Source organism: Tasmannia lanceolata, unplaced genomic scaffold (assembly GCF_043159265.1).
Source record: "Tasmannia lanceolata isolate RefF3 unplaced genomic scaffold, GAP_Taslan_0.1 ptg000037l, whole genome shotgun sequence".
In the NCBI taxonomy this organism is placed as follows: Eukaryota; Viridiplantae; Streptophyta; class Magnoliopsida; order Canellales; family Winteraceae; genus Tasmannia; species Tasmannia lanceolata.
The window spans coordinates 42,868,709-42,893,121 of record NW_027518714.1 but is presented as its reverse complement, the minus strand read 5'-3'; the positions used below and the strand labels follow the sequence as shown (position 1 = coordinate 42,893,121).

The following is a 24,413-nucleotide window of genomic DNA, read 5'->3' as shown; positions in this document are numbered from 1 at the left end:
TCCCAATGAGTAGGATGCCATCCACATACAACAATAGGAAAGTCACAGTGCTCCCACTAACCTTCTTGTAAACACAAGCCTCATCTATATTTTTTAAGAAGCCAAAGTCTTTGACCGCTTGAACAAAACGAATATTCCAACTACGGGGAGCTTGCTTTAATCCATAAAAGGATCTTTGCAACTTGTAGACTTTCTGACTACCTTCTCCAGTAGCTTCAAAACCCTCTGGCTGGACTATATAAATGTCTTCCTGAATGTTTCTGAAATCCCGAAGGGCAACAACCAAGAGGGGGGTGAATTGGTGTTTTCAAATTTTTCTATTTGAAAAGCTAGGGGAAGTGAGTTTGGCCAAATTAGTTCTAACCCTTGTTCAAGTTATATTAAAAATAAGAGGGAAAGAGATTACTAACACCACAAGAGAGAGGAGGAAGAGTAAGGAGACCACACAATGATTTATAGTGGTTCGGTCACAACTTGACCTACTCCACTACCCAAGTACTTCGCCTTCCCTTGGGATTTTCTCCACTATGGTGAGACTCCTTGACGCCGTCTCACAAAGCGTATACACATTCACCACCTCAACAAGGGGACACACCCTTGTATTACAAATCCACCTCCAAAGATGTTCTTCTTCGTTGCACTCCGACCTTGAAGCAAGAAACTCCTCTTTGCAATCTCACACACACATGAAAGGAAGAAGAAAGGAAAATGAAGAACACTCAAGCCTCTTATAGGCATATACAACTCTCAAAGCTCACAAGACTCCCAATAATTAAAACTAAAAGCTTAGGGAGAACCTCTTGACAAGAAGTGAATGCAAGTTTAAATGCTCAAGAGATTTGGAGAAGAATCCTTTTGATTTTTCAAGAGAAGGCTCTAGTTTTGATATTCAAATGTTCAAAAGGTAATAGAGAAGGTCTTTAATGGAGTTTAAATAGCCCTAGTTCAGTTTGGAAGAACCAAGGGCAAAATTGTAAAAAAACCGGGTGGTTGCACCTACTCACTGCAGACCCCAACAGCTAATTCGCAATACCGTCGCAGTCGACCGAACCATGGCGGTCGCCCGCCCTTATCGGGCGCCCATTTTTATTTTTAAAATCTTTATCGCCGCGGTCGACCGAGGTCATCGTGGTCTCCCGCAAAGGGCCAACTGTTTAAAAATATTTTGGCTTGAAAAAGGCTTACGCGGTCGACCGAACCTTCGAGGTCGCCCGCCATGGGCTTACTGTTTCTAAAATTTATTTTGCCTAAAAACTTTCGGTGGTCGACCGAGGGGTTGGCGGTCGACCTCTGATACCCATCTGGATGTTTTCTAAATTTCCAGAAAACGCATCCGCGGTCGACCGAATTGTCCCTGTCGACTGGCCCGATAAATTTCGATATGCCTTGGAATTCCAGTAAACATCCCATGGTCGCCCGGCCTACCCCGGTCGACCAGCCCTGAGTGAAAATCAATTTTTAACCTTAAAATCCAGGGGCTTTTGGGCATGGTCTTTGGGCTTTAAATATATGTTTTCAAATACATTTATGCACTTAGAAAAATGGTTTTAAAGATGATTTGAAAATATCAAAACATGCAAACACAAAATGCCAAGAGGACTTCCATGCATTCTAAAAACTATAACCTTAGGTCTTCTTGATCTTCAATCTTATTGGGCGCTTGCATGATCTTCTCCTTGTCTTGAGATAGTCTTCGAACATGTTCTTGCACTTGTAGTTCTCTTGATTCTTTAATACACCATACGGCTTGAAGGAAGACCACAAAGACTTGACTTTCTCCAAGACTAGCCCTTATTTTTCTTGCTCCAATTGCTGACATAAATGAATCATGTCTTAATCACAACACTAGAGCAACCATTAGCAAACTACTATCAATTTGAGTTTGTTGATCATCAAAACAAGAGAGGGATGTACCCTTGGGCTTACATTCTCCCCATTTTTTATGATGACAAACCTAAATTGATTATGGGGTTGGAGGGTCCCCCTAATAAAACATTTATGTACATTTTGCCTCCCCCTCAATATATGCTTATCATACATATGTAGATTAAAAGATTTATGACACAATGTAGAATAAATGACAATGAGTCCACGATAAGCATAGGTAGAGCTAACATGGTGACTAGGGAAATCATATGCATGGAACACAAAAGTGTGAGAGCAAACAAGTGAGAGCACACATGTATACATAAGCAATTTACCATTCTTCTCCCCCTTTCGTCACATAAAAAAGAATGGGAAATGATAAAACAAGTGAAAATCCCCCATTTTTTTAAACCGATTTCTCCCCCTTTTTTATAGAATACATGCCTAGATGCATATAGTATTTAGAGAACAAATAGACATGCTTTCCATAACACACAATCATTCAAATATATAGAGTATATGTATATGCATGCCAGTTCAAAATTCCTTTACCTGTTAAAGGGACTACATATTCAAACCACTCCTGAGGTCACAAAATCTCTCTTCACTTAGGGGTTTGGTGAATATGTCAGCAAGTTGAGCATCAGTGTAAATGTACTCAATTGATATGTCAACTTTCTGTGAATGATCTCTAAGAAAATGATGTCGTATTTCTATATGCTTTGTCCTAGGGTGTTGAATAGGGTTCTTGGTTAGATTGATAGCACTGGTGTTATCACAATGGATGGGAACACACTTAAAGTTGAGACAATAGTCTTCGAAGGTGTTCTTCACCCAAAGGACTTGTCCACAACAAGCTCCTGCAGCAATATATTCGGCCTCTGTAGTGGATAAGGCGACCGAATTTTGCTTCTTTCTAAACCAAGAAACAAGGGACCTACGTAGGAACTGACAAGTGTCGCTTGTACTTTTTCGATCCACTATATATCCGGCAAATTCAGCATCTGAATACCCTACTAGGTTTAAATCATTGGAATTTTCATACCATAAACCTAGGCTAGGAGTTCCCTTCAGATATTTAAATATTCTTTTGACACCTTGCAAATGGGATTCCTTAGGATCTGATTGAAATCTAGCACAAAGACAAACACTAAACATAATGTCCGGTCGGCTAGCAGTCAAATATAATACACTCCCTATCATACCCCTATATTTCTTTTGATCAATAGATGGGCCAAGATCATCTTTGCTTAGTTTGGTGGATGTACTCATAGGAAGAGCTATCCATCCCAAACTTTTTAAGCAATTCTCTTGTATATTTTTCTTGATTAATGAATATGTCATTTCTTAATTGATGAATTTGTAGACCTAGGAAGTATTTGAGTTCTCCCATCATGCTCATTTCAAATTCATCTTGCATGCATTGAGCAAACTCTTTACACATACTCTCATTTGTTGATCCAAAGATGGTATCATCAACATATACTTGTACAATGAGTATGTCACTTTCTTGACGTTTAATGAAAAGGGTTTTATCAACCTTACCCATATTAAAACACTTGTCTAATAAAAATGAACTAAGCCTATCATACCAAGCTCTAGGAGCTTGCTTTAAACCATACAAGGCTTTGTCAAATTTATAGACATGGTTAGGGAATTTAAAATCTTCAAATCCGGGAGGTTGTTCAACATAAACTTCCTCCATTATGTATCCATTTAAGAATGCACTCTTGACATCCATTTGATATAGCTTGAATCTTTTATGGCAAGCAAATGCAAGAATCATCCTAATGGCCTCTAACCGGGCTACGGGTGCAAAGGTTTCATCATATCCGATTCCTTCTTCTTGATTGTAACCTTGGGCTACCAATCGAGCTTTGTTCCTTTGAATCTCCCCTTGTTCATCCAACTTATTTCTATAGACCCATCTAGTTCCGGTCACAGGATGGTCTTTAAGTCTAGGAACTAATTTCCAAACTTTATTTCTTTCGAATTGATTTGGCTCCTCTTGCATGGCAATAATCCAAAAATCATCTTTCTCTGCCTCATCTATACTTTTAGGTTTTATATGTGACATGAATACAGCAAACTCACACACATTTCTATACTGAGAGCTTGTTTTGACTCTTTGAGAGGTATCACCGATGATTTGCGTACTTGGGTGACCAGATAGAATCTGTTTCCCTTTCCCTTGATCATCAACCTCTTTAGGAGGACTTTCTAGCTCTTGTGTCTCTAAGGTTTCGCTAATATTATCAACAGGCACTTCATTTTTAATTTTGTTTAGGTTTGTGTCTCGGGGAGTAATCTTCATCAACATGTGATCTTTTCATTTCTTCACTAAGTTCATCAAATTTCATATGAATGACTCCTTCAACACATAGTGTTCTTCTATTAAATACTCTATATGATTTACTTATAGTAGAGTATCCAAGAAAAATACCTTCATCAGATTTGGCATCAAATTTATGAAGGTTATCTTTTATATTCGAGATATAACACTTACATCCAAACACCTTAAAATATTTAATATTAGGCTTTCTTTCATTCCAAACCTCATAAGGTGTTTTGTGAGTGTGAGGCCTAATCATGACTCTATTAATGACATAGCAAGCAGTGTTAACGGCTTCCGCCCAACAAATTCTAGGCACATTTTTGTCATGAAGCATAGACCTAGCCATTTCCTGAACAACCCTATTTTTCCTCTCCACTACACCATTCTGTTGTGGGGTTCTTAGTGTTGAAAAATTATGATCAATCCATGTTCTTTGCAATATGAACTAAAGTGAATGTTTTCAAATTCGGTTCCATGATCACTCCTAATTTTTGAAATCTTGCAACCTTTTTCAACTTGTAATCTATTGCATAAAGTACAAAAATTTTCAAACGTTTCATCTTTAGATGCAAGAAAACAAACTCAAGTAAATCGAGAGAAATCATCAACAATCACAAACACATATCTTCTACCATTAAGACTACATGTTTTCATGGGACCAAACAAATCAATATGCAATAATTGTAGTGGTCTAGAAGTAGATATGATATGCTTGGGTTTAAATGAATCATTGTGTTGTTTACCAAGTTGACAACCTTTACATACAATATCATTCTCATATTTCAACTTGAGTAAACCTTTCACAATTTCTTTTGAAGCAAGTCTCGACATTAGATCTATATTCGCATGTCCTAGCCTTTTGTGCCAAATTCATGAATTGTCTTCCGCAGAGAAAAGACATTTCACGTCTTGGTCATTTAGCTCTTCTAGCACCAATGAATATAGGCTTCTGTCTCTAGCCGCTGCAAATTTAATTTTACTCTCATTTTCTTTCTTAACTATGCACTTGTTATTTTTAAACAAAACTTCACAATTAACATCACATAGTTTGCTAATACTTAACAACTTTTGATGTAGGCATTCAAAAAGGAAAACATTTTTTATACTAAGATCTTTGAATTTAATAGTACCTTCTTGTGGACCCTGATCCGAGGATGGTGAGGAAACGAGTCCCTACATCCTCTAGATCTCCACAACGTGAAGGAGAGCTCTACCAAGGAACTCTCGAAACGGATGCCACTTTCACAGCATAGCATGAGTGGCGATACAAAACGACTGAGATACATCCTGATCCGGAGCCATGGCTCGAAACCAAGATATATCTAAAAATAACTCAGAGTCGCCATCCATGGATGCGCCATGGAACCAAAACAAATGCTCTGTTTGCAATGGATAACCAGAGATACAAAAGGTCCGTGCCTGATGACGAATGGAGAAGGTCTGAAGAGCACCCCCAATTCGCCCGAGTGCGAACACTTGGTCTCTTGTGCCATTTATTATTAACCTCGAAGAGTTTTGGGCAAAAATCATGTGAAATGGGAACAATCCTCAGGAGTCGTCTATCTAAGCATGCATTTCCTGAGAATAGAAATAATAAGCAAACAAAAAATAAATGAAAGAGGTGCCACCTAAATATTGCTAGGTTATGAGTGATATACCTAACTGGTGTCTAAGTTCTGATGGACAAACACATACAAGCTACAGCTAAAGGTATAGGATCAGTACAAGAAAGTAAGAGAACATAAGAAAACACACAACATAACAAATCCTAAGATTCTAAACGATTTAGCCCGTGTCCTCGGATGGTCTGCTGTTGTAAGCCCAAGGGTCTACTCTCCAATCTTGTTTTGATGATTCTAAACATAATTGATTGTGTTTTTGAATACTAATCAATTTGCTTTGAAGTGTTGTGTTTAAGATAGGATTGATCATTGAAGAAACCAACACACTACATGGTCATGCTTGAAGATGTACCCAACAAGAGTCAAAGGAGCTAAGTGGAGCTCACATCATCTCTCAAGCAAGCATACAAAGATGGAAGATCAATTGAAGACCAAAGCTAAAGAGAAATTGAAGGTTGCATAGGTATCATTGTACATCCCCTCTCTTTAGATTTTCAAGTCAAGGCAAAGTGTTTTCAAAATACTTTTCAAAAACACTTAAAGAACTTTAAAGGTTTAGTGAATGGTTATGAAGTGGACCAACATGTTGGGACCTCATAAACATTCCAAAATTATCATAGGAGTTGAGTTCCAAAAGCCAAAAATCAAACAAGCAATAAAATCTCAAAACTGCTGAGTTTTTAGGCTTCTCGGAACTCCGAGATTTTTCTCGGAGCTCCGAGTTCGGAACTCCGAGAGTTCCCTCGGAACTCCGAGAAATGGTCCAGTAGCTTCTCGACATTTTCTCGGAACTCTGAGAAATGGTCCAGTAGAAATTTTATTTCTTCTGGCCGTTCTCTCGGAACTCCGAGAATTTCTCGGAGCTCCGAGAATGGTTCTCGGAACTCCGAGAACCTCGCGACAGGTGAGAATATAGCCGTTGGAATTTGAATTAATTCTTGGTTTTTGTTATCTACACCCCCAAACGGTCATATTCCATAGAGAGGCTATATATACAACATCTAGAGGATTCATTTCCTCTCGCTTGATGATTTGAAAACCTCCTTAAGCATTGAAGAAAACTTGCAACCCATTTGTGCTTAAGATTTTGTTTTCTCCCCAAACTTGCCTTGCACTTACAAATTTATTGAGTTGGGATTTTTAGAGCTTTCACTTGCAACCATCATTGAAGAGCAATCAAGGGACTACAAAGTGCATCAAGCTTTCAAGAGAAGCCAAGCTATTCAATCTCTATTTCTTGTAAAGGTGACTAGGGCATCCTACCTTAATACCCTAGGGAGCACCGCTTAGAACTCGGCGGAGAAGGAGAGTCATTTGTAAAGGTGTAAGGGCATCCTTATTTAATATCCCTTGGAAGTGTAATCGCCTCGGAGCCGGGCATCGTGGAGGTTTCAAATAGTGGAAATCCTTAAGGACGATCTTAAGAAGAGTGGAGTAGGGCTTTGCCCGAACCACTATATATCGGTGTGTCATCTCTTATTCTTGCACTTTCATTATTGCTTTTTGGTTTGGCATTTCATTGTGTCTTTAATTATATTTGCACTAACCACATATTTAATCAAGTGAAGAAAATTCAAATTAGGGTTCATAATTAATTTTTAAAAGGGCTAATTTAGTGTTAAAATCAATTCACCCCCCTCTTGTTTATTTCAGGTATTCATCCAAAGAAGCCTACGTATCCCCGCCTCCACGAGAATCAAGGCAACGTAGTTTTTCACGCCTATTCTAAGCTATGATGCCTAAGACACCTAGACCTCTATCTTAGACTCGATCTAAAAGACCGGACTAGTTATTAAAGCTTCTTGAACGATTATTTAAATTCCAGTGAATTGTAGATTTGAGGACACCCTATATGCCCTAACTAAATGCAGGTTTAGCCCTAAGCTAATGCAGGTGGTTCCTACAACCTATGTGTAACTAGGCTGTATTTCCTAAGAAAAACAAAGGGCAGACTAACGCATCATATTCTAGTCATCAGTCGGCGATGTGGATCGCCAACTGACCGGACGGAGGCGCTCCTATAACTCTAGGACAGACCTCTAACTCTAAAACAAACACAAACAAGCACACGATAAATCAAAGACAAACTCCTAACTCTAAAAACCCTCTATCTAAGACAAAGTCCTAACTCTAGAGGAAGATTTTTTTGAAAAACAATATTTTGGAAGATTTTTGGTATTTTTAAAAGGGTTAAATGATTTATTTACAAAGTTTGGCGATGAAGCTATCGGAAATGAGCTAATGAGATGGATCCAATTCTTCTTCCTTTTGCTTTGTTTCTCTTGCAAATTGAGTGAGGATCGGATGATATGGGAATGATAATCGGAGTTGTGCGGAGTTGTCGGAATTTACAGGCCTTCGGAAACGGTTGCATCAAGAATATGATCATCGGACTCCATGAGAACCGGCCAGAGTTAATGGGGTTTTGCTGGTCGGAGAAATGGTTAGGGTTGAGGAGATGAGGTGAAGGTTGATGGTGACATTAGAGAAGAAAGAGGTCTGCAAATTGGGGAAAATCAGTTAGGGTTCTTGGGATTTTGGATTTTGCAGAATGGGGTTCGATGGAGATGATTAAATGAGTTTGCTGGGGTAGAAATCGGTGGAAATGGGTTAGGGTTGAGGAGATGATGGTGGTGGATTTAATGGGGTCTTGGCCGGATTCCGGCGAGATGCCCGAAGAAGATGGAGATGGAGGAGGAGGTGATGGCAGAGATGGTGGTGGAAATGATGGTTGAGGGCGAGTGGGCGACGATCGGCCGGAGATGCGGCTGGAGGAGATGAAGGTTCGAATGAGTGGAGCTTAAGCTCCCTCTCTCTTTCTCCTCCTCTGTTACTCCTTCTCTTCTCTACTCTGTGATGGGTTTTAATGGGGGTTAGGTTTGGGGGAATAGATGATGGGGTTAAGAAAATGGGTTTAGGGTGGAGATAAGAGATGGTGTTGGTGGTGGAGGTGGTGGCAATCGGAGAGGGGATGAGATGGAACCGGAGGTTTTGGGAAAAAAAGATAAATGAAATGAAAGAAAGAAGAAGAAGAAGATGGTGGTATGGAGGTGGTACGGCTGAGAAGGGAAGGAGATGAAGGTGGTCGGATTCAATGGTGGCTGGCCGGAATTCGGTGGGTTTGAAGAGGGTTTGAGAGATGAGATGGTGGTGGGTTTGGGTGAAAGTCCGATCGGAGGTTGTGGATGGGGAGATGAAGAAAAAGAAGAAGAAGAAGAAGTAGAAACCGATGTTGTTGGCCGGAGATGGGGTTGGGGAAGACGACCTCTCCGGTCAACACCCTCTCTTTCTCTCTCTCCTATGTTTCTCCCCGTTTCCTCTTTTTTCGATGTTTTCTTTTATATAAAGAGGGAAACGATATATTCAAACCCCCCCTTATTACTTGGACAGCCACCTTCAGTGTATTGTGACTACTGATTAATTCTACGGGGGGGTGCATGGGTAAAACAAGCCCACGCAAAATAAAAATGAATTTAAGCCCCCCTCCTTCCATAGACCACCAACCTTAGTGCAATCCCTGACAACCTTTAACCTGCAGGGGGGCCCAAGCAAAAAACAGGGGGAAATGTTTTTGAGAAAATATCTTCTCCTCCCTTTTGATCTTAGCCCTTCAAATCAGCTTTTTGTTTAAGGGCTGGGATCAAAGGAAGCCTAACCACCTAGGAAGCTTTCAAAGATTCTCCCCTAACTAATTTTGTTACACACTAATCCGCATACCCCTATATCTCCCTGGACAGCCCACCACAGCAGATTCGAACTGGCTTTTCAGGTTCCAGGGCACCCCATTTTCTGGCTAAATCGCCACCCTTATAAACTTGCACCACGACACTTACCTCGGCTCGTTTACTAAGCAAACGTGCTCGGATTCCGACGAAATTTTACGAGAATTTTAGTGGGATCCTAACCTAGCTTGGGAACAAATTTGGAACACTAAAACACTAGTTTGACAGGGTTTCTATCCTAACGACTCTATTAGGGCCCGGTCAAAATGGGGTGTCTACAGATGCCCCTCTTTGGCAGAGCGTGTGTAACGCGCGAATGCAAAAGCTGAACAGACAACACATTTGGGCTGACCCGAAAGCAAAACAAATTTTTGGGTTCTCGGGTTCTAAAGATGGTATTCGCAACGGCGCCCAACGAAGTAACCCTATGAGACTCAAAGACTACAAGCAAAAGGGAGATAACCTCTCACCGACCCGTAACTCGGCAATCACGACATCTCAATGAGATAGCTTCTCTGTAATACTCACGAGTCAACTATCTAAAAAAAGTACGCAATGGCTCTATTAAAGCAAACATAAACATGTTTTTTTTTTTTAAACAAAGTTTTAAGAAAACCAACACAATGAAATTACTTTTAGAGAATGCAGACCATTATCAATGCAGATGTAAATCAATCACTCAAAGAGTCTGTAACATTCTGAGAGTCTAAAATAATCACTCAAAGAGTCTATAACACTCTGAGAGTCTAAAGCAACCACTCAAAGAGTCTGTAACACTCTAAGAGTCTCAAAACAAATCACTCAAAGAGTCTGTAACACTCTAAGAGTCTAAAACAAATCACTCAAAGAGTCTGTAACACTCTAAGAGTCTAAAACAAATCACTCAAAGAGTCTGTAACACTCTGATAGTCCAAAACAATCACTCAAAGAGTCTGTAACACTCTAAGAGTCTCAAAACAAATCACTCAAAGAGTCTGTAACACTTTGAGAGTCTCAAACAATCACTCAAAGAGTCTGTAACACTCTGAGAGTCTCAAAACAATTCACTCAAAGAGTCTGTAACACTCTGAGAGTCTCAAACAATCACTCAAAGAGTCTGTAACACTCTGAGAGTCTCAAAACAATTCACTCAAAGAGTCTGTAACACTCTGAGAGTCTCAAACAATCACTCAAAGAGTCTGTAACACTCTGAGAGTCTCAAAACAATCACTCAAAGAGTCTGTAACACTCTGAGAGTCTAAAACAATCACTCAAAGAGTCTGTAACACTCTGAGAGTCTAAAACAATCACTCAAAGAGTCTGTTACACTCTGAGAGTCTCAAAACAAATCACTCAAAGAGTCTGTAACACTCTAAAAGTCTCAAAACAATCACTCAAAGAGTCTGTAACACTCTAAAAGTCTCAAAACAATCACTCAAAGAGTCTGTAACACTCTGAGAGTCTAAAACAATCACTCAAAGAGTCTGTAACACTCTGAGAGTCTCAAAACAAATCACTCAAAGAGTCTGTAACACTCTAAGAGTCTAAAACAATCACTTAAAGAGTCTGTAACACTCTAAAAGTCTCAAAACAATCACTCAAAGAATCTGTAACACTCTAAAAGTCTCAAAACAATCACTCAAAGAGTCTATAACACTCTGAGAGTCTAAAACAATCACTCAAAGAGTCGGTAACACTCTGGGAGTCTAAAACAATCACTCAAAGAGTCTGTAACACTCTGAGAGTCTAAAAACAAATCACTCAAAGAATCTGTAACACTCTGAGAGTCTCAAAACAATCACTCAAAGAGTCTGTAACACTCTGAGAGCTTCAAACACACATATAAACCTTTATACTCAAAGAGCCTCAACTACCCAAAGGGTCTGTAACACTCAAAGGGTCTCAACTACTCAAAGAGTCTCAAATCAAAACAAAAATATTTATACTCAAAGAGTCTCAACTACCCGAAGAGTCTGTAACACTCAAAGGGCCTTAACTACTCAAAGAGTCTCAAATCAACACAAAACATTTATACTCAAAGAGTCTCAACTACCCGAAGAGTCTGTAACACTCAAAGGGTCTCAACTACTCAAAGAGTCTCAAATACACAAAGGAATTGAAGGGTTTATCGATCTTATATCGAGTTCATTGATAGCATAGCTATCTCCTGCCGAGAATAAATGGGAGTGCATGATCATTGCTGAAGGCCAGACTTGGAAAACTTGATGGAATTTTTGAGTATTGACTCTTTTAAAGAGAGGAAAAGTATTCTGCTAAGATTTGAAGATTGCAAAAGTGAATTCTAGACTCCGTTGGGTACTAGATTTTCTGAAACATTGACTCTTTTAAAGAATGAGTTCAATTGATAAATTTGATTCAAGAGAGCGTTCAAGCTTCTCTTGCTTCTATTTGCTGAAAATATTTATCTAAATTATCTTGTATTTGATATCTTTTATGACGCAAGTCATAAAAGATGCCCCTAGTGTGATTACCTCCATGACAGGATTCATTGAAGAGCAAAACCAGGATAGGTAAGAAAATTCAAGTTTGCATGGGTTCTTTCTCTAGTAAATGGGTAAAAGGATATCCACAATGGATGAGTCTGAGAATTTTTTCTTCCATTGCTCACTACTTGAGGCTTTGATGTCTCTGACAAGTTTGAACAAAATGTCTCTTGCCCTTTCCTTGATTTCTAAACCAGGATCTACTCTGAATTTTTTTCGCATTTCAAAAGGTGTACTCTCACTCTTCCAGTGCCAAACACTTCGGACATTGAGAGAGAAAAAATGATAAAAATAAGAAAAAGACTTTCAATGACTCAATCAAAGAAGACTCAAATTACTCAAGGGACTTGACTCACTTTTGATTCACCCTTAGATAAAATGTGTTATTTTATTATGGTAAGGCTAGCCACTCTTAGAGTATTCTAGAAAACCAAGTCAAAAGGCTCTAATTTCCTCCATCGAGATTTCCGTCATGGTTATTACCCCATTCAGATTGCTTAGTTTTAATGCCCCTAGTTTAAAAAGGATATCAAAGCAAGTCTCACTGACACTTCTCGGATTCCGGGATCCTATCCTGTTTGAAGACTACTTCTCCATCTCCTTGATTTCTCTCTTCACAGAAAGTCACAACTATTGCCTTCCAGTATTCGATCTAAAAGACCACTTGTCTCAACTTTTGCTTTTCAAGTTTTCAGTCTAAAAGACTACTTACCTCAACTTTTGCTTGTTTCACCAGAAAGACTTTTTAGGTGAGCTTTGGTTCAAAAGGGTAGGATGCTTAAAGTTCAAACGATTTAGACCGAATCTGGTCTAGCCAGACTACCTACGTACCCCAAAAATGGAGGATCAGGTCCGCGTAGTTCGCTTTCGGATTTTTCAAAGAATGGTTTAGCATTTAGCTTCAAAATTTTGAAAGGGATTTTATCCAAAGGTTTGACCAAACCTGAATTAATCAGGTTGCCTACGTACCTCTGAAGAGTTAGGGATCAGGTCCGACGTAGTTCGGGTGCATAAATGCCCCGGGTTTATAATGTATTTGAAAAGAAATTGTTTAATTTTGCTTTTGGCCCAAAGGGTTTATAGAAGGATTTTTAAACGTTGGGATTTTGGCCATAAAAGTTCAGACGTCCGAGGATGGCCTCCTGATGTATTTGATGTACAAGCTCTTTTGCTTAAGGTTCAAAGACTTAGAATTTTTTTCGAGGAGTCTGACGGCATGTCAGGCAAAACTTCAACCACTGTGCTCCACTCCCATCTCGAAGATCTTAAATTTATGCTCAAGGTTCCACAACTCTTTGTCTCTCCTTTTTTTTTTACTCCTTCATTTCTTTTAAACGGTCACTTTCTTTTGGACATAGAGAATGTCCTCATTCATGGAATATTCCATCTCGAAATCATAATGAAAATACACAGCCCAAATCTCTTCTTTTTTTGTTTTTTTAGGGCTTAAATTTATGATACAACTTTCTTGCCTGAAAGTCTTCTCTCAATATCTCATCAGCTCCACAGGATGTCCGATGCTCATCTCTTTAAAATTTTACTCTTCAACTGGATGTCTAAAGCCGATGAAGTCTTGCTTTGCTCAACGATAGGGTATTCCCCTGGTTTATCCTTATAGGATCAAGCAAGACTACCTCAAACCCCTCTAAACAGGTTTATCAATTCTTTGCGCTCCTCGGGGGATAAAGTTTTGCCAATCCATCATTCCCGAGTTTCGAATTTCAATACCACTATCAATGGCTTCGATTTCTTCTTCAAGTGGCTATGCTCGACGCTCTTCCTCTCGTTTGACCATCTGTCAGATCTCAAGGGAAATTTCATCTGCATTCTCATCCGAGAAGGGGCTCTTTAGTTGTTTAAACATTAGATCTAAGAGTGAATCATAAAACATTGAAGATACATAATCAAATGCTTTATTGAATTGAAAACTTTGAAGTACATAGATGACTCACAGACACGCCTCTATGGGCTCTTCATCAGTTCTGATAGAAAACAGAACACTGACTCTATATAAGAAAGACTGACAGACATGACACTTCTTTTTCTTTTTCTTTTAACATTTACATAACTGAAAATTTTCAACTTAGAGAGAAGAAAGTTGATGTACACTCAATGAAAGACAAATCTAAAGACACAAGACACTTCTTCAAAGGTAGTGAACTGACACTGAAAGTTTATAGTTGATACACCTTTCCTCATGATAATGATAACTATAAAGCTCGATCCCGGAGTAGGAATCCCAGAAAAGGCAACTCCACAAGGTCTAGGTTAAATGGGGCAACAAAAGGCTTATGTTGACAATGTGGGTAAAGCAATAGACTGCTGTATCGAATGAGTTCAGAAATGGGCAGTCTTTTGGAAGAAGGGCTTTTTGCTGAACACAGACTTTTGACTTAGAAGCATTCACACTATCTCAATAGTCATGGGATAAAAATTCTAAACAAATAAAGATAAAAGTACTCTTGAACACATCAATGTGCATTTTATTTTTAAAATCAAAGAAATACTGTCTATGAAGGTCAAGGAAAAATAGATAGTGATAATATGACCTACATCAACAGGGTCTCCAGGAATTCTCAATCCACTCCTTTAACTCTTTTTGAGATATGGCTGCTATCTTTTGAGGTATGAAAAAGTTAGGAATGATAAACACCCATAATCTAAATGAGTTTGGACCTTAACAATAATCATGCACTCGTGACAGATAGGCAAGATTTAACTAATCCATCAATGACCATGGTATAAAAGAGGTAAATACATGATGGAAAATATGAATCAATTATATGTACAAAAGATCAAAAAAATAGATTATGACTAAAGTCAAGAATCTGATGATAATCCACAAATGGATAAATAGGAATAAACAAAAAGGATCACGATACAACAAACTCATGGTTTATCCCTGACTTTGAAGAATAGCATTCATGCTCAAAATGTTCCAAGTAAAATCCAGCAGCATAACGGATGTACAAAAAGGTCTAAGTAAGGTAAACTCATGGTTTAACTAACTCTAAAGGATAGCGGTCATGCTCAAAATATTCTGGACAAAATCCGGCAGCATGACGACGCTAGAAAGGATTCCCACAACTCAACCAAAGGTATATGAATAACGGTGGAAAAGATAAGCTCGGAATATGGTTACCAGAGAAAGGTGACCAAATGAAAAATCGACCAAAGGTGAGAACATATATGATAATGGGTCAAATCCTATAATCAACAGATCAAATCCGATTGAAATGAATAAGGAACTCTAACTAAGAGGAGAACTCTAATATACATAATCAGTATATATAAGTATATATACATACACATATATCCTAACCAAGGGCACCAGCCCTAATTCTAATCTAGCGGAGTCAAGGAAGTCTCGACTCAAGACAGACTGATGAGTGTACTAGGACTGTGTTGTAGCCATATAAAATGAGCTACCCTAGTCTACAAATGGGACAGCTCCTAACTCTAGGCTCCACATGTGTGAGCAACACATGTTCGACCCTATGTGAATGCAATATACTTCTATAAACACGGGTACTTCCTAGTTGGATTTCACTAAGTCAGTAAGTATATACATAATATATAAAACAAAGTAGGGCTCCGGACTCAATCTATCAGGTACTATGCGTATGAACCATACTTAATATGTATAACAAAAGTACGCCCAATGTTATACACAGTATGCTTCATTGCTCATCGGCTGCTGTAAACACAAGTACGCCTAGTGTTTACGGCTGCAGCACCGGCGCATAGCTTGGAAATAAATACTTCAGCACCATTAGGGTATGGTATCCCAGTCGGGCACGCATTGTATCTATCCCCTGGAGCCAATAATGAAAAACAATTAAAGAAATAAAAAATATGATAATGCAGATGTGTAGTGTGTGAATCCCTTGTTTTAATTACGCACCTATCTGGTGCCCCTGGATTCTAAGCGAAAAGGTTCCCATTTAAAATGATTTTAACCAAAATTCCTCCAAAGTTAGTAAAAATGGCATTTTTATAGAGTTAGGCAATGTTTTAAGAACTCCCCAGTAGAGTCGCCAGCCTGTGGACCCCGATCCGAGGACGGTGAGGAAACGAGTCCCTACATCCTCTAGATCTCCACAACGTGAAGGAGAGCTCTACCAAGGAACCCTCGAAACGGATGCCACTCTCACAGCATAGCATGAGTGGCGATACAAAACGAATGAGATACATCCTGATCCGGAGCCAGGGCTCGAAACCAAGATATATCTAAAAATAACTCAAGAGTTACCATCCATGGATGCGCCATGGAACCAAAACAAATGCTCTGTTTGCAATGGATAACCAGAGATACAAAAGGTCCGTGCCTGATGACGAATGGAGAAGGTCTGAAGAGCACCCCCAATTCGCCTGAGTGCGAGCACTTGGTCTCTTGTGCCATTTATTATTAACCTCGAAGAGTTTTAGGCAAAAATCATGTGAAATGGGAACAATCCTCAGGAATCGTCTATCTAAGCATGCATTTCCTGAGAATAGAAATAATAATCACACAAAAAATAAATGAAAGAGGTGCCACCTAAATATTGCTAGGTTATGAGTGACATACCTAACTGGTGTCTAAGTTCTGATGGACAAACACATACAAGCTACAGCTAAAGGTATAGGATCAGTACAAGAAAGTAAGAGAACATAAGAAAACACACAACATAACAAATCCTAAGACTCTAAACGATTTAGCCCGAGTCCTCGGATGGTCTGGTATTCATCCAAAGAATCCTACGTATCCCCGCCTCCACGAGAATAAGGGCAACGTAGTTCTTCGCGCCTATTCTAAGCTATGATGCCTAAGACACCTAGACCTCTATCTTAGACTCGATCTAAAAGACCGGACTAGTTATTAAAGCTTCTTGAACGATTATTTAAATTCCAGTGAATTGTAGATTTTAGGACACCCTATATGCCCTAACTAAATGCAAGTTTAGCCCTAAGCTAATGCAGGTGGTTCCTACAACCTATGTGTAACTAGGCTGTATTTTCTAAGGAAAACAAAGGGCGGACTAACGCATCCTATTCTAGACATCAGTCGGCGATGTGGATCGCCAACTGACCGGACGAAGGCGCTCCTATAGCTCTAGGACAAACCTCTAACTCTAAAACAAACACAAACAAGCACACAATAAATCAAAGACAAACTCCTAACTCTAAAAACCCTCTATCTAAGACAAAGTCCTAACTCTAGAGGAAGATTTTTTCGAAAAACAATGATTTGGAAGATTTTTGGTATTTTTAAAAGGGTTAAATGATTTATTTACAAAGTTTGGCGATGAAGCTATCGGAAATGAGCTAATGAGATGGATCCAATTCTTTTTACCTTTGCTTTGTTTCTCTTGCAAATTGAGTGAGGATCGGATGATATGGCAATGATAATCGGAGTTGCGCGGAGTTGTCGGAATTTAGAGGCCGACGGAAACGGTTGCATCAAGAATATGATCGTCGGATTCCATGAGAACCCGCCGGAGTTAATGGGGTTTTACTGGTCGGAGAAATGGTTAGGGTTGAGGAGATGAGGTGAAGGTTGATGGTGACATTAGAGAAGAAAGAGGTCTGCAAATTGGGGAGAATCAGTTAGGGTTCTTGGGATTTTGGATTTTGCAGAATGGGGTTCGATGGAGATGATTAAATGGGTTTTCTGGGGTAGAAGTCGGTGGAAATGGGTTAGGGTTGAGGAGATGGTGGTGGTGGATTTAATGGGGTCTTGGTTGGATTCTGGCGAGATGCCCGGAGAAGATGGAGATGGAGGAGGATGTGATGGCAGAGATGGTGGCGGAAATGATGGTTGAGGGCGAGTGGGCGACGATCGGCTGGAGATGCGGCTGGAGGAGATGAAGGTTCGAATGAGTGGAGCTTAATCTCCCTCTCTCTTTCTCCTTCTCTTCTCTACTCTGTGATGGGTTTTAATGGGGGTTAGGTTTTGGGGAATAGATGATGGGGTTAAGAAAATGGGTTTAGGGTGGAGATAAGAGATGGTGTTGGTGGTGGAGGTGGTGCTAATCGGAGAGGGGTTGAGATGGAACCGGAGGTTTTGGAAAAAAAAGATAAATGAAATGAAAGAAAGAAGAAGAAGAAGATGGTGGTATGGAGGTGGTACGGCTGAGAAGGGAAGGAGATGAAGGTGGTCGGATTCAATGGTGGCTAGCCGGAATCCGGTGGGTTTGAAGAGGGTTTGAGAGATGAGATGGTGGTGGGTTTGGGTGAAAGTCCGATCGGAGGTTGTGGATGGGGAGATGAAGAAGAAGAAGAAGAAGAAGTAGAAACCGATGTTGTTGGCCGGAGATGGGGTTGGGGAAGACGACCTCTCTGGTCAACACCCTCTCTCTTTCTCTCTCTCCTGTGTTTCTCCCCTTTTCCTCTTTTTTTGATGGTTTTTTTTATATAAAGAGGGAAACGATATATTCAAACCCCCCCTTATTACTTGGACAGCAACCTTGAGTGTATTGTGACTACTGATTAATTCTACGGGGGGGTGCATGGGTAAAACAAGCCCACGCAAAATAAAAATGAATTTAACCCCCCTCCTTCCATAGACCACCAACCTTAGTGTAATCCCTGACAACCTTTAACCTGCAGGGGGGGCCCAAGCAAAAAACAGGGGGAAATGTTTTTGAGAAAATATCTTCTCCTCCCTTTTGATCCTAGCCCTTCAAATCAGCTTTTTGTTTAAGGGCTGGGATCAAAGGAAGCCTAACCACCTAGGAAGCTTCCAAAGATTCTCCCCTAACTAATTTTGTTACACACTAATCCGCATACCCCTATATCTCCCTTGACAGCACAGCAAATTCGAACTGGCTTTTCAGGTTCCAGGGCACCCCCTTTTCTGGCTAAATCGTCACCCTTATAAACTTGCACCACGACACTTACCTCGGCTCGTTTACTAAGCAAACGTGCTCAGATTCCGACGAAATTTTACGAGAATTTTAGTGGGATCCTAACCTAGCTTGGGAACAAATTTGGAACACTACAACACTAGTTTGACAGGGTTTCTATCCTAACGACTCTATTAGGGTCCGGTCAAAATGGGGTGTCTACACTTCTCAAATGATTTTCCCTTTGCCATTGTCTCCAAAGGTGACAGGTCCTTAATTTCCCATGACAATATTTGAGAATTTGGTGGGGTCTCCGGTCATGTGCCTTGAGCATCCACTGTCCAGGTACCATCTATCCGTTGTGGCTCTTGAGCTCAAACACCCCTACAAAAAGGATTTAAGTCTTGCCCTTAGGTACCCAAGATATGTTGGGTCCTCCATTGTTAGTATCAATAAGCTTATCCTTTTTTACCCAAACAAAGTTAGATGATTTTCTCAATTTACATTGATAATTATAATGTCCTAAATTTTCACAATAATAACATGTAGAAGAGAAAGTATTAAACTTCTTGTAAGGGGTTTTGGACTTAACAAACTTTGTTTTATGAGCAACCTTCTTTTGGAAATCTTGGTAACCAAGACCTTGCTTCCCAATGGAAACCTTGCTTGCCAAAATCTCATCAAGTTTGTCCTTTCCACATGCATGTCTAAGAACAAGTTTATCATTTTCATATTTGAGTTTCTTGTTCTCATCACATATTTTTTCAATATCAATATATAATTTTTTATTTTCTTCTTTCAAATGATCAAACTTACACTTCAAGTTTTCATATTTTCCTTTAAGCAAGGTGTTTTCCATGAAGAGTTTATCATTTAGAGAAGATTTTTCATCAAGCTCATTTTTCAGGTTTCCAAAGTCCTTGGTTATATTTTCAAGTGACTTCTTTAATTTTTAGTTCTTGGAAACTTCAAGAAGTAGTGCCTTGTTAACTTTTTGACATGTATCAATTAATTCATTCATGGTAGGTTGCTCATTTTCATTATCACTTTCACTACCACTATTATTATCACTATCACTACTTTGAACAAAAGAGGCTAAGATTTGACTTACATTGAGTTTGGAAGAATCACTTGCCATGTAGCACACAAAGTTGGATTTCTCATCTCCACTTGATTTGCTATCTGATGTGTCGCTCAGCCCATCCCAATTAACACTAAAACTCTTCTTCTTCTTGTCATCTCTTCCTTTTTTTCTATCTTCCTTCTTCTTTAATGATAGACAGTGAGTACGAATGTGTCCCTCTTTACCATATTCGAAACATTGAATATGATCATTATCATTATCTCTTCTTCTTCTGTCTTTATCTCTCTTTGGGGAGGTGCTTCTTCTTGAGCTCCTGTTTCCGATTGAATTTCCCAAACCTCGAGATCCGTTTGGAGAGGAGAGCCATTTCCAAAGTTAGATTTTCCGTACTTAGCTCTCTCTCACTGTCATCTTCTTCGCTTTCCACCTTGGCTTTAAAAGACACATCCTTCTTCCTAGATTCTTCCTTCTTTCCTTTTCTTTTGCTTTCCTTCTTCTTCATCTTCATTTCATGAGTGATGAGGTTACCCATGAGGTCATTTAGTTCAAGGGTATCCAAGTCTTTTGATTGTTCTACTGCCGTGATCATTGGATCCCAGGTTTCAGGAAAGCATCTTAGGAGCCTTTAGACCAGTTCATAATTTGTATAGGTTTTTCCTAAAGCATTCAACTCATTCACAATGTTAGTAAACCTTGTGAACATGTTGGAGATAGATTCTCCTTCATGCATCTCAAAGGCTTCAAAATCACTAATAAGCATATTTACTTTAGATTTCTTCACCTGAGTTGTCCCTTCATGGGTTGTCTCAAGTGATGTCCAAATTTCCCTCGCCGTCTTACAAGTCGAGACTCTATTGAATTCGTCAGGAGAAAGAGCACAAAATAATAGTGTTACTCCCTTGGCATCCAATGTAGCCTTTCTCTTGTCGGTGGGACTCCATTCCTTCCTATCCGTTGTGGGTTCAATGTACCCATCTTGGACTAACTCCCAAATTTCAAAATCTATGGATTTTAAATAAAAGGCCATTTTAATTTTCCAATACTCGTAGTTTAGTCCATTGAAATACGGAGGTCTATTTGAGGCATGACCCTCAATATATCCCGAGGGAGCTACTGGAGGAGGAAGGGGATTAGATGAGGATGGAGGAGGATCAGTTTCCATGGATCTTTCTCTTGTAGATTTTAGGATATAAAATGTCTATTAAGAGCCTTTAGCTCTGATACCAAGTGAAATACCGAAGGGCAACAACCAAGAGGGAGGTGAATTGGTGTTTTCAAATATTTCTATTTGAAAAGCTAGGGCAAGTGAGTTTGGCCAAATTAGTTCTAATCCTTGTCCAAGTTATATTAAAAATAAGAGGGAAAGATATTACCAACATCACAAGAGAGAGGGGGAAGAGTAAGGAGACCACACAATGATTTATAGTGGTTCGGTCACAACTTAACCTACTCCACTACCCAATTACTTCGCCTTTCCTTAGGATTTTCTTCACTATGGTGAGACTCCTTGACGCCGTCTCACAAAGCGTCTACACATTCACCACCTCAACAAGGAGACACACCCTTGTATTACAAATCCACCTCCAAAGATGTTCTTCATTGCACTCCGGCCTTGAAGCAAGAAACTCCTCTTTGCAATCTCATATACACATGAAAGGAAGAAGAAAAGGAAAATGAAGAACACTCAAGCCTCTTATAGGCATATACAACTCTCAAAGCTTACAACACTCCCAATAATTAAAACTAAAAGCTTAGGGAGAACCTCTTGACAAGAAGTGAATGCAAGTTTAAATGCTCAAGAGATTTGGAGAAGAATCCTTTTGATTTTTCAAGAGAAGGCTCTAGGTTTGATATTCAATTGTTCAAAAGGTAATAGAGAAGGTCTTTAATGGGGTTTAAATAGCCCTAGTTCATTTCGGAAGACCCAAGGGCAAAACTATAGTAAAACTGGGTGGTTGCACCTACCCACTGCAGACCCCAATGGCTAATTCGCGATACCGTCTCTTTTTATTTTCAAAATCTTTATCCTCGCGGTCGACCGAGGTCATCACAGTCGCCAGCAGAGGGCTAACTGTTTAAAAATATTTTGGCTTGAAAAAGGCTTACGCGGTCGACCGGACCTTCGAGGTCACCCGCCATGGGCTTACTGTTTCTAAAATTTATTTTGCCTAAAAACATTCAGCGATCGACCGAGGGGTTGGCGGTCGACCTCTGATACCCATCTGGATGTTTTCTGAATTTCCAGAAAACACATGCGCGGTCGACCGAATTGTTCCGGTCGACCGCCCCGATAAATTTCGATATGCCTTGGAATTCCAGTCAGCATCCCGCGATCGCCCGGCCTATCCCGGTCGACCGGCCCTGAGTGAAAATCTATTTTTAACCCTAAAATCCAGCGGCTTTTGGGCCATGGTCATTGGGCTTTAAATATGTGTTTTCAAATACATTTATGCACTTAGAAAAATGGTTTTAAAGATGATTTGAAAACATCAAAACATGCAAACACAAAATGCCAAGAGGACTCCCATGAATTCTAAAAACTATAACCTTGGGTCTTCTTGATCTTCAATCTTGTTGGGCGCTTGCATGATCTTCTCCTTATCTTGAGATAGTCTTCGAACATATTCTTGCTCTTGTGGTTCCTTTGATTCTTTAATACACCATACGGCTTGAAGGAAGACCACCAAGACTTGACTTTCTCCAAGACTAGCCCTTGTTTTTCTTGTTCCAAGTGCTGACATGAATGAGCCATGTCTTAATCACAACACTAGAGCAACCATTAGCAAACTACCATCAATTTGGGTTTGTTGATCATCAAAACAAGAGAGGGATGTACCCTTGGGCTTACATTCTCCCTCTTTTTGATGATGACAAACCTAAATTGATTATGTGGTTGGAGGCTTCCCCTTAATAAAACATTTATGTACATTTTGCCTCCCCCTCAATATATGCTTATCATACATATGTAGATTAAAAGATTTATGACACAATGTAGAATAAATGACAATGAGTCCACGATAAGCATAGGTAGAGCTAACATGGTGACTAGGGAAATCATATGCATGGAAATAAAAGTGTGAGAGCAAACAAGTGAGAGCAGACATGCATACATAAGCAATTTACCATTCTTCTCCCCTTTCATCACATCAAAAAGAATGGGAAAGGATAAAACAAGTGAAAATCACCTTACTTTTTTTTTAAACCGTGTTCTCCCCCTTTTTTTGTAGAATACATGCCTAGATGCATATAGTATTTAGAGAAATAATAGACATGCTTTCCATAACACTCAATCATTCAAATATATAGAGTATATGTATATGCATGCCAGTTTAAAATTTATTACCTGCTGAAGGGACTACATATTCAAACCACTCCTAAGGTCACAAAATCTCTCTTCACTTAGGGGTTTGGTGAATATGTCAGCAAGTTGAGCATCAGTGTGAATGTACTCAATTGATATGTCACCTTTCTGTGAATGATCTCTAAGAAAATGATGTCTTATTTCTATATGCTTTGTCCTAGAGTGTTGAATAGGGTTCTTGGTTAGATTGATAGCACTAGTGCTATCACAATGGATGGGAACACACTTAAAGTTGAGACAATAGTCTTCCAAGGTGTTCTTCATCTACAGGACTTGTGCACAACAAGCTCCTGCAGCAATATATTCGGCCTCTGTAGTGGATAAGGCGATCGAATTTTGCTTCTTTCTAAACCAAGAAACAGCGGACCTACCTAGGAACTGACAATTGTCGCTTGTACTTTTTCGATCCACTCTACATCTGGCAAAGTCAACATCCGAATACCCTACTAAGTTTAAATCATTGGTATTTTCATACTATAAACCTAGGCTAGGAGTTCCCTTAAGATATTTGAATATTCTTTTGACACCTTGCAAATGGATTCCTTAGGATCTTACTAAAATCTAGCACAGAGACAAACACTAAACATAATGTCCGGTCGGCTAGCAGTCAAATATAATAGACTCCTTATCATACCCCTATATTTCTTTGTATCAATAGATGGGCCAAGATCATCTTTGCTTAGTTTGGTGGATGTACTCATAGGAAGAGCTATCCATCCCAAACTTTTTAAGCAATTCTCTTGTATATTTTTCTTGATTAATGAATATGCCATTTCTTAATTGATGAATTTGTAGACCTAGAAAATATTTGAGTTCTCCCATCATGCTCATTTCAAATTCATCTTGCATGCATTGAGCAAACTCTTTACACATATTCTCATTTGTTGATCCAAAGATGGTATCATCAACATATACTTGTACAATGAGTATGTCACTTTCTTGACGTTTAATGAAAAGGGTTTTACCCACCTTACGCATATCAAAACCCTTGTCTAATAAAAATGAACTAAGCCTATCATACCAAGCTCTAAGAGCTTGCTTTAAACCGTACAAGGCTTTGTCCAATTTATAGACATGGTTAGGGAATTTAAAATCTTCAAATCCGGGAGGTTGTTC

At 39.4% G+C, this 24,413-nt stretch overlaps 1 protein-coding gene across 1 annotated transcript; it reads right to left on the bottom strand.

Moving 5' to 3' along the window:
• Window positions 1–20,561: 20,561 nt before the first annotated feature.
• Window positions 20,562–21,098, bottom strand: LOC143861459 (uncharacterized). Its single transcript, XM_077372389.1, has one exon. The coding sequence runs from the start codon at window positions 21,096–21,098 to the stop codon at window positions 20,562–20,564; it is 537 nt and encodes a 178-aa protein (XP_077228504.1).
• Between the last annotated feature and the right edge of the window lie 3,315 nt (window positions 21,099–24,413).